The sequence below is a fragment of the Poecilia latipinna genome, unplaced genomic scaffold, assembly GCF_001443285.1.
Source record: "Poecilia latipinna isolate Pla-1442-1.1 unplaced genomic scaffold, P_latipinna-1.0 Scaffold3344, whole genome shotgun sequence".
Classification (NCBI taxonomy): domain Eukaryota; kingdom Metazoa; phylum Chordata; class Actinopteri; order Cyprinodontiformes; family Poeciliidae; genus Poecilia; species Poecilia latipinna.
Window position 1 is genome coordinate 1 of NW_015115960.1, and position 11,661 is coordinate 11,661.

Consider the following 11,661-nt stretch of genomic DNA (forward strand, 5'->3'; position numbering starts at 1 on the left):
TGACCGTTTTCCTGCACCGTCTGCTTCCAGTTGATAGAGGGCGCCAACGCACAGCAGAAAGAAGGCCTGGGCCTCATGACTCCAGACTACTACTACTACCTCAACCAGTCTGGGACCTACAAGGTTGACGGGACCAACGACAGCAAAGACTTCTCTGAGACGATGGTATTTACTCATGAAAACCTGGTTATTTTTGTCTTCACTGAAGACAAAAATAACGAGCAGAAACTGTGCAGAGGTCCTTTTAACAAACACTCACAGATCATATAACGTGTCCCCGCAATAACACATTTAAATATACCCAACCTGAAGTTAAATTATTATTCTAATGAGAAGTGGTTCTGTTTTATAAATGCTACTGTCCATGAACAAGTGGAGGGCGTTTTGAGTTATTTACAAATTCTTAAAGTCTGGATTGTAAGTTTTCCAATAATGTCAAAAACATGAAAATACAAAAGCAAGTTCTTCACTACAAGTGTTATTTCCATCAATGTCATTTCAGGGCTATTTTTGACTTAAAATTAAATAAAAATAGATTTAAGTTTGTGGCAGAAACAAAAATTATCTTCCGCACCATTACATATAAAAAGTATTCACCCATTTCTATCAATTGTATTTGACGGAAGAGGATTAAGGCCACTAAACAAAACAAACAAAAACAAAAAAAGAATTCTGACTTTAATCTCAGAATTATGAGATTAAAGTCTAAATAATATTTTCCAGGTCCCTAATCCTCTTCTGTAGTATTTATCTATTGTATTTATTCACCAATAAATCATTTTTAATTAAATAAAAATAATAATAACTGTTGACGTGACCTGGTTTTACGTCACTTACCCATTATTATTTTTAACCACAATCTTTTGGTAAGCTAACTTACATGCAGTACCTCGCCGACCACTAGGGGGCACCCGCGGACCTCCCGTGGTCCGGGAACCACAGCTTGAGAAAGGCTGCAATAAGAGTAGGATACTTGACTCAGTTAAGGTCAGTGGTCATGTTTCAGGAATTAAAAACACTGGGAAAAAACAACTAAATCTTACTAAATATTTTGGTTTAGTTTCACGTTTAAGTATCTTAGTTCACTTGAAATGAGACAAAAATAACTTAAAAGTAACTTTTCAGCAAGATACAGAAGCTTGTTTTAAGTTAATGATTCCTTAATATTGGTGAGAAAGTAATATTAGTTATAAGTTAAACAATCTGCCATGATCAGAGTAGACAAAACTGTTGTTCTAGGTGACAAAATAAATGTGCAAATTAAAATAATAATAATTGTTTCCCTATAAATGTATGAAAGCACTTTATAAATGAAGTTATTGTTGTTATTTTTAGGATTATTATTATCTGTGTTCACCACTGAGCTGTTGCTCATTTGCAGGAAGCCATGCAGGTTATCGGCATCCCCAGTGACATCCAGGCTCAGGTGCTGCAGATCACAGCAGGTATCCTCCATCTGGGCAACATCAGCTTCATCGAGGCTGGAAACCAGAGCGAGGTGGAAAGCACAGACTGTGAGTATAACACTGAGCTGTTACACGCTCATTAACCAAGGATGGGACGGAGTAACAACGCTCCTCCTCTGAGGGTTATGAGCAAATTAGAGCTCACCGTTGCAAAGGCAGTTCCCAAAGGCTGAATCCCAGCTAATTGTTAAAGTCTGTTCTGCTCAGATAGATAGATAGATAGATAGATAGATAGATAGATAGATAGATAGATAGATCCATTGAATGGTGAATACAGCAAACACACTGGAACTCAGCTTGGGTTGCTAGGCGACGAGTGGAACTCTGCCACTAGGGTTGCTAGGTAACGGGCTGGTCTTTGCTGGAGTTGCATTTAGAGTTGGTTTTGTACCAAAATAAATGAAACACTAACCAACTGTATTAGTTATAGATGTAGAAAAGCTGTTAAAACCAACATGAACAGTAATTTATCGTGTAATGCTACAAATGTAAAAGGGGTGAAGGTAAAATAAGTTTATTCCTCTACCCACTCCTTTGAACGTGTAAATATACTTTACTATTCTTTTGTTTTGTTTGCTTTTCTTTTAAATGTATTTTGTTTGTATATCACATTGTTTATTCTTTTACTACACTGCATTACACATTTTGATACAATATACATAATAATTATATATATATATGTTCGTGCCTCTGCCTTATCTTTGAAGATTGTTTTTTTTTAATAACTGATGTGTTTTGTGGTTGTTTTTGTTTGCGTCAGTGCTTGCCTTTCCTGCCTACCTGCTGGGAATCGACCCCACCAGGCTGCAGGACAAGTTGACGAGTCGAAAGATGGACTCCAAGTGGGGCGGGAAGTCCGAGTCCATCAACGTAACACTCAACCAGGAGCAGGCGACCTACACGCGCGACGCCTTAGCCAAAGCCCTTTACGCACGTCTCTTTGACTACCTTGTAGAGGTTAGCATGTCATGCCGTCCATTTACAGCCACAACAGGCTAAATTAAACACATTTTGGTCAGCAGAGATTAGTTTTATGTCCCTCTGACTGTGTTCTGTGTACTTTAGGCCATAAATAAAGCCATCCAGAAACCTTATGAAGAGTTCAGCATCGGTGTGCTTGACATTTATGGCTTTGAGATATTTCAGGTTAGTGCTTTCACAGCTTACAGGTGCATAACATTTATAAACGGGCAATAAAACATAAAGTGGTGGCTTTATTTAGTGATTTAATATGGATTGTGATGCGTTTTCCTCTGCAGAAAAATGGGTTTGAGCAGTTTTGTATAAACTTTGTCAATGAGAAGCTGCAGCAGATCTTTATTGAACTCACTTTAAAGGCTGAGCAGGTAAACACAAAATGTTTTTTTTTAATGTTTTTTTCACTAACCTCAGTTGTCCCAAATCTCCTGTTTTATTAAAAATTGCTTTCTTTTGATTTATTTCCTCAGGAAGAATATGTTCAGGAAGGCATTAAATGGACCCCCATCGAGTATTTTAACAACAAGATTGTGTGTGACCTCATTGAAAATAAACTGGTAAGATAAATATTTCCCATAAATGAAAAAATATTGACACCCTTGGTAAAGATGTATAGAAGCCCTAAAAATGTGTTTTATTTGTCTTGCACAATCTCACACATAAGGAATTTGAAACATCCAATCTTTATTTGTAGATTTCCTCTAAAATCAGTGTAACTAAAGCATTTTTATAAAATGTTTTATGTATTTATGTTGCTCGCATAATTCATAGCTTTGCATTACAGCGAGGCCCATTTTAGTTTGTCATTATTCAAAATGGGAAATACAAAAGAGCATATAATTCAACATGTTTAATTCAGTCAAAACAATAATTAAGTTTAAAATAATTGAAACTGAAACAAATTTTAACAACAAAATAAAAACCAAATTATTTTAAGCTTAATCCGGTTTAGAACTGGATTAAGCTTAAAATAAGATGAGTAAGGGTTATTTTGTTGTTGCTGCGTGGAATAAAACCTGCATTAACCTTACTCAACATCATTTTGCTAATTATTGCATTGAAAACTGTTGTTTTTTTTTGTTTTGTTTTTTTGTTTAAACATTAGTTTCCCATAGAGTAAAATCCTGTTTTTATAGCAGTTTTATGGAAACCTTTAAACTGGTAAAGTTGTGCGTCCTGCTTGCAGAGCCCTCCTGGCATCATGAGCGTCCTGGACGACGTCTGCGCCACGATGCACGCCAAGGGTGAGGGCGCAGATGGCACGCTGCTGCAGAAGCTGCAAGCCGCTGTGGGAACCCACGAACATTTCAACAGCTGGAACTCTGGATTTGTTATCCATCATTACGCTGGGAAGGTCAGACTCAACTCATCTGGTGCAGAAATTCCAGTTTTTAAGTTGATGTTAATCACACCAGCAGGAACAGTAACGTGGGAATCACAGGTGAAGTTTAATTTCTCCTCAGGTGTCGTATGATATCAACGGATTCTGTGAGAGAAATCGAGATGTCCTCTTCCCTGACCTCATTGAGCTCATGCAAAGCAGTGAATTGTAAGCATTTTGAGCAATAACAAAGACCAATTTTTTGCAATTCTTCTTGTTAAAATTAATAAAAATCTAATTTCTTGCTTTAGTAACTTCATCCGCAGCTTGTTCCCTGAAAACCTCAACACGGAAAAGAAAGGGCGGCCGACCACAGCCAGCTCAAAGATCAAAGTAAGTCAATATATAAATAAGTAAATACTTAAATTTTCCATTTTTAACGTATTAAAAGCCTGTTGATGCTTCCAACAGAGACAAGCGAATGAGCTCGTGAGCACTCTGATGAAATGCACACCACACTATATCCGCTGTATTAAACCAAATGAGACGAAAAGGCCGAAAGACTGGGAGGAGAGCAGGTCTGCATGCACACTGTGGCGAAGCAGACATCCAGCAGGAGATTATTCCTCGTTAACAGGGATTTCCTGACTGTTTTCAGGGTTAAGCATCAAGTGGAATACCTCGGTCTGAGGGAAAACATTCGTGTGAGAAGAGCTGGATTTGCTTACCGACGACTCTTCACTAAATTTCTGCATAGGTGAGTTTTATGATTCGTGTTTAAATGCGTTTGTTCTGAAAGAAAACTGAGATGGTTTTGGGTGCGTTTTGGCTCCAGGTATGCCATCCTTACGGCTGAAACATGGCCGTGTTGGAGGGGACCAGAGCAGCAGGGGGTCCTCCACCTCCTCCGGTCCGTCAACATGGACACAGACCAGTATCAGATGGGACGCACAAAAGTCTTTGTCAAGAACCCAGAATCGGTACTGAGATTTTTGTGTGCAGTTTGTGTTTTGTCATATGTTATTTGGCTTAATGTATGAACAAAAAGAGCCAACTTAGATTCTTAGATTACGTTCACGACAGGTCTTGATGCTCAATTCCAATTTTTTGCAGATTTTATTTATTTTTTTGTTCATACTCCTAACTAAACCAGACCTCAGTCAGACTTCGGTGTGATCGGTTTATCTCCCCAAAGCGACTTGCATGCACAGAAGAACATCGACGTCACACAAGCAGAGCATTGCTTACCAAAGTAATAATGGATGGAGGCATTTATGGATTGGTTTTAAAGTCTATTCAGAAATGAGAGCTGACATGTCACAATATCATAAAGTCATAAAGGAAGCTAATAAAAAGAAAACACACCTAGTAGCAAATGCCTCTTCTTCTAGTCAGAGCCAAGAGTGGTGTCATTGTGATGTAGCATTTAATGACAGACTTTTTTCAAAAGTTTACAATAATAATTTTTAGCCATTATTTACATCCAGATTTACGGCTACTGGTGCAGAATTATGACGCATGGACAACATATGACATGACCATTCAGACTCTAGAGGCTTTGAAAACTATTGGATCTGTTTCAGATTTAGTACATCATATGGAAGTGGCTCAGATGGGATTATTTTTGGAGAAAAGATTTTAATTGGCCATTTAAGGTCAAATATGGGTTGCATTTGGGTCGCATCTGCCTGCTGTGTGAAAGTAACCACTGAATGACACATGAGAGTCAGAACCAGAGAGAAACGTCTTTCCCACCACGGGATTGGGCTGTACCTTTATCCGAGGAGTCAACCTCGTCTTGCTCCCACTAGTCCAATAACCGGGCAAACGTTGCTGTTTTTATGGAGTGCACATTTTCTACTACTTTAGGTTCCTCCTCCGTCTAGATTAGTCAATAAGTTTTTCCCACAGATGATGCTAAGCGATACTAAATTAAAAATTGCTTTATATTTAACATAATCACATTCCTTTTCTTCTTCAGCTGTTTCTTCTTGAGGAGATGAGAGAAAGGAAGTTTGACACCTTCGCCAGAACCATTCAGAAGGCCTGGAGACGGTACAACGCCAGGAAGAAGTACGAACAGATGAGGGAAGAGGGTGAGCAGCGCCGACAGCATGAGTTTCTCCATACTGCTTTTCACACAGTCTGACTTCTGTTTTTTAAACATGTCCTCATTTCTTCTCGACACGCAGCCTCAGACATCCTGTACAACTCGAAAGAGCGAAGGAAAAACAGCATCAACAGGAACTTTGTTGGCGACTACCTCGGCCTGGAGCAGAGACCCGAGCTGCGGCAGTTCCTGGCGAAGAGGGAGCGCGTCGACTTTGCTGATTCGGTCACAAAGTTCGACCGCAGGTTCAAGGTGCGTGTTACAAATAGGGATTAAAACACAAAAGCTTGTGTTCACACTTATTCTTCCCCTTTCTTGCAATACACAGTTGTCAGTTCTTTTTCTTCTTCTTCTCACACAGTCCATCAAGAGAGACTTGATCTTGACGCCTAAGGGGATCTATCTGATTGGTCTAGAGAAGGTGAAGAAAGGGCCTGAGAAAGGGCAGATTAAGGAGGTGTTGAAACGTAAAATGGAGTTTGCAAACATCACCGGCGTCTCCCTCAGGTAGGCTTCACACTTTTATGATGAATAAATGCAGATGTTTCTGTACCAGAGTTCAAAGATGGCTTTCTTTGAAACAATATTCATGCTAATGTTGCATTTACCAGCAAATTCTTCTGTTTATTTTTTATTTAACCAGAAGACTTATTGAGAAGAAATTCTTATTTATAATACCGACCTGGTGGGGAGATTAAACACCACACTTTTACAATAAGCAACAAACATTAGCAACACTGTTGAGATCATAAAACAACAAAAACAATACTGAGACAAAAGAATAGGATAACATTTACATTAAATATATTTATCTGAAAGGTTTCAGATAGCATATTTTTTAGAATATCTTTAAGGTGTTCAGCTTTAATACTGCTGAATAATTTGATACATTATCAAACTTTTTAAGCCTATATTTTATTATCCATTTTTATAATGGACAGTGAATTGCACATTCCAAATCAATATAAAATTTAATTGTTGCAGAAATAGATGTGAGAAAGCAACACAAACTGAGCAAAAGAACTTCTTTGCATCAATGTATTTTTATTTATACCAGTAGTTAATTACCTCTCCTTAGTTAAAAGCTCTATAAAGCAAAACATCTCTGCAGTGCTTTTGTGTTCCCCATTTTGTACAGTTTATTTATATTAGGGTGAAGTTTTGTTTTTGCACACTTAAACTGAGTTTCTGCAACTAAGCCACAAAAAATCTATATTAGCTGAACAGTGTTGCAACGCTAAGACACTGTTGTTAGCAGTGGTAGCTGTAGCAACCAACCTCATCAGTTGCAACTCATCTGTTTTCTCTAACTGGGCCAACAGAAGGGTAAACTACTGGATTTTGTACAATTTCTCAAGTATTGTAAGTTTAGCACTTTTTTTTCAGATAATTTCTAAACTGCTAATTTGCCTGTCTGTTGTTAAGAAAATAAATTTAAAATATGCTAGTTTTAAAACTTAACATGTCTTGATTGAAATAGCCTAATTATAGTTTTAAAATCAGTAACTTATTCTGGCCTATTGACCTTTATGTTACTTGTAGTTACAGCAGATGGTTTGGTAAGATCTTTTGAACTGCCTTTTGTCTGTGTGGGAAAACAATAAGTAGAAGTTCTAGCTTTTCACACTCATCTGTGAAAAGCTGTAAAAACAGCAGGAGTTCCTGGCTTTTGAGAGAGGGTCAGAAATAGCTCCTGGTTGGATGAGCAAATATACGCCTTATTTGAATAAATTAAAGATAAGAATGCATCTTCACTATAAAACTTTCTACATAGAAGTAAAAAATTAGATTTGTTCTCGCAATTCTCCAAGACGTCTTTGCTTTTCTTCCTTTCTTTCTTTCTCTTTCTTCTTTCCATTTATGTCAGGTAAATGAATGTATGTCTCTGTTGTTCTGCAGTTTCTGTTGTAATTTTATGCGTTGTCTTCTATTGGATTAAACTGCAATTCTGTGACGTCTGCTCTCATTGTTGTTTTTTTGTGGCTACACGCGGCGGGAGAACCTGGGATCGAAGGAGATCGAGCCAAAGAGTTTCTTTCTTAAGAAATATTATAACCTAAATCTTCTTCAACACTGTTTAGTAAACTGTTAGTTGATTGAAGTTCTACATCTGTCGAAGTTTCGGTTACGGCCGTTAAGAATTCTTTAACCTTTCTATTCATGCTCTTATTTTGAAGTGAGTGAAAATTACGCAGCACTTTCCGTTTCCTCTTCTATTTTCTCTCTCTTATTTCACCCCAATAACTTTACTTGTTAAAATCGAAATATGGAAATTAAAACACAGTAGACAGTAGAGGGCAAGATATGAACATAAATACATTATCTAAGGGTGCTACAAATGTATATTATAAAGTCAAAATATATTTCGTGCTTGAGGTTTGCAGTCTTTCAAGGGCAATTCAAATTGAAGTTAGCACTTTAGCATTAGCTTCCATGTTGGTGCTTTAATGTTACCAGATTTAATGTTTATGATTAGTTCTTTTATATCGGTGCCACTAACTTTTTAGGTAGCAACCCAATACTAGGTATTACAGCAATCAAACTCTTCTCAGAATTGCTGAACAGTATTTTTGCATGTTTCCGCTGGTGTTTTTAGGACTTTATTTTTGGTTCTGTGCTCTAGTCTTTGAGGTCAGTAGGCCTACTTACTACCACTCTAATCTTTTAGCTCACAGATTCTCAGCTTCAAGTCCTTGACTGCTCCAAGACATTAATATTGCAGAAAAAATGACATGTTAGTAAAATAGAAAGATTTGGGACTTCTGGTAAATACTGTTTGCTCATCTTGCATCATTTCTAAATGCACTATCCCACGGCATCAAATGCTGGCTCAGTTTTTTTTACAATGTTGTGTAGGCTCTCATGCAGATATGCTGTGGTTTATTGGGTGCAGCAGATTACTTTATATACTGTACAGAACAAATTGATAGTCAGACTTAAACGCAGAAACTCCTCCTGATATCTGTTTCCACATTTAAACTGAGGCTAAATCTCATCAGAAGTAAGCAGCTAAATAGTCGTTATTTTACAATATACCATAAAAACAGCAATAAATTAAACTGATGAGCACATATGCTGCATAACACCTGCCATCAGTGCTGGAATAAAGCTTCATTTTTTAACTTATTATGTTTCAGTAATAAGAAAAAAGTTGAATACGAATACAGAATAATTTTATATGATGATACATTGATTTCTAATTTGATCTTATGTCTGTTTCTAAGTACTGCTTCCTTTTTCTTTTTTAATCTTAGGGCAGAGTTTCGAAGCTCACTTTTCCTCTTTTCAGTTCCAGACAAGATGATTTCTTCATTCTGCACGAGGCCCAGTATGACAGTCTGCTGGAGTCCAACTTTAAGACGGAGTTTCTCAGTTTGCTCTCTAAACGCTACGAGGAAGTGACCCAGAGAAAGATGACCATCTCCTTTTCTGACAGGTAGAACAACAGAAAGTGTTCAGAGGCCTGATAAAGCAGAAATAAAAGGATCTGACACAGATTTTCTGTGTTTCAGACTGGAGTTCAAAGTGAAGAAGGAGGGCTGGGGCGGAGGAACCTCCAGGGTTGTAGTTTTTCAAAGAGGTCAAGGAGATTTGGCTCAGCTCAAACCGGGAGGGAAGACTCTCACCATTTCTGTAGGAGACGGTCTGCCCAAGTCCTCCAGTGAGTCAAAACGAATAATTAAAGTATCTCTGCAGCAAACTTTATCATATCGTTCTATGTTCAGATGTTTTAATATGTAATTCTGTCTTTAGAGCCAACCAGGAAGTCTGGTCTAGACGTTCGAGGAGGAGGGAGAAACCACATATCCAACAGAGGTGTGACTCTCCTTAACCTGAATTTATGTTCTCATTTGCATTTACTTTGACATATGTTTTCATTTTGACTTAATTTACTAATACCTGGCACCAGAGCTGAATTCTATTATTCTAACAGCTTTAAGCAGAACGAGTTCTTCAGATGGCACTTCAAATTCATAAAAGTTAGAGCTCAATTTTAAATGGCTCTTAAAGATGCACTGAAAAAGTGCATAAAAAGTTATCCTACTTAAATATATTGCATTAATATGCAATATATTTAAGTATATATTGCATATTACACTTAATTAATTAATTAAGTTAATTAATTAATTAACTTAATTAATTTATTAAGTTTATTAAGTTGTCAGGTTAAACAAATGTAAATAAATTAAGTCTGACAAACTTCACTCATTTAAAACAATGTTTTTAAACTGGAGCTCCATCTTTTTTTTTCAGTGAAATATAAAAAATATACAAACAAAAATTTGGTATTTTTTTAGTGAGTTAATTTAAAAAGGGAAATTTGTACACTGATTGATAAAGTTCATGTTTTTATTTTTGGTGAATGTATCTCACAACTAATGAAAACTCAAAATTTAACTTAAAAAAAACATGGGGAAAAAACAAAGATAAAAAAAAGTTTTCTTTTCTCATTTTATGGCCATGGGGAGACAATCATAAAAACTCTCCACATATAAACCACCCTGTAACACTGCAATATGTAATGATGTAATAAAATCGACCTTTGAAATGTAATAAAATACTATTTTATTACAAGGTAATAAAATATTTCCTTGAAATATTTTGCATACTCTAATACTCTAATATGCATACTCTAATATGTTTTATTAGAGTATGCAAACTCTAATAAAACATCGAACATTCTGGTTATGGTTGCTCCTCTCAAAGCAACTAAATGACCAAAGTTTCCATTTAAAAGCATATAGGATCTAGAAAATGGTCGTTATTAAAAGTAAAATGATTAAAATTAACTGGTTCCACCAGTATGTGGTGCAGTGACCATTATATCACTGTTTTGGATTGGAGTATGATCAGGAGGATTCAGGCAGAATGAGACCTAAGAATGGAGATTCCTTTCAGTAGGACGGCATTTGGGTCTTTTATTTATATATATATATATATATATATATATATATATATNTTATTCTGTATAAATTATAAATCATTTTTCTAACTGGACCTTCCTTATGTTTTTTTTTTTGTGTTTTTCAGTCGTTGCTCTGCAGTTTGACCAAAAGCTGACTCTTGAGGACTGTAGCAAAACTGTCAAGAAGTGGCTTCATTACGCGCTAGAAGGAGAGGAAGACATCACAAGGAATCAAAGTGACGCCAACCAGAGTCAAACTGGGGTTACCACAACTTGTACTGTTTCCCTAGTTCATACAGTACAAAGCTTAACCTCATGGACTCTGTTCTTCTGTGGACAACAGACTGTTGTTTTGACAGTGACAAAGGAATCAAATATGTTTAAAGATCTGTCCCTCTTTTCTTAAAATGTTATATCAAACCCATGTTGTCATTTTTAACCTTTTGTACACAGTTTACACATCATCTGCCAATAATATAGTGTGTTTAACACCAGTGAAGAAACTTTTAGTGGCATGTTACGATGTACACCTATCAGACCTAAAATGTACATAAATCCTTAGCTTTCATTCAATATAAAATCAACCTAAATCTGCATGCAGATCCACAGTCAAATGAGTGTTGAATCAACATTGATTCAATGTAGAATCAACACAAATATGCATGCAGATCCACGTTCAGATGAAGGTTGAATCACCATTGATTCCTAACTTATTCAATGTAGAATCAACACAAATCTGCATGCAGATCCACAGTCAAATGATGGTTGAATCAACATTGATATGTCAGTAATGGTTGAAACCCTAACGTTGATTCAACATACAAGTCACCGACCACTTTCGATGTTGTTTCAATGTCGGCGTTCAACGTTGATTCAATGT

General features: G+C 36.6%; 1 protein-coding gene across 1 annotated transcript; it reads left to right on the forward strand.

The window, feature by feature from the left end:
• Positions 1 to 12: 12 nt before the first annotated feature.
• Positions 13 to 9,966, forward strand: LOC106940747 (unconventional myosin-If-like; the record flags this gene model as incomplete). The annotated part of the gene is made up of 18 exons (XM_015023565.1): positions 13 to 165; positions 1,382 to 1,514; positions 2,227 to 2,423; positions 2,532 to 2,612; positions 2,726 to 2,812; positions 2,915 to 3,001; positions 3,631 to 3,798; positions 3,908 to 3,993; positions 4,077 to 4,158; positions 4,237 to 4,343; positions 4,424 to 4,522; positions 4,601 to 4,745; positions 5,747 to 5,861; positions 5,958 to 6,127; positions 6,237 to 6,382; positions 9,165 to 9,311; positions 9,388 to 9,536; positions 9,629 to 9,966. Coding segments are annotated over 18 exons (2,265 nt in total), but the record flags the coding sequence as incomplete, so codon positions are not given.
• Between the last annotated feature and the right edge of the window lie 1,695 nt (positions 9,967 to 11,661).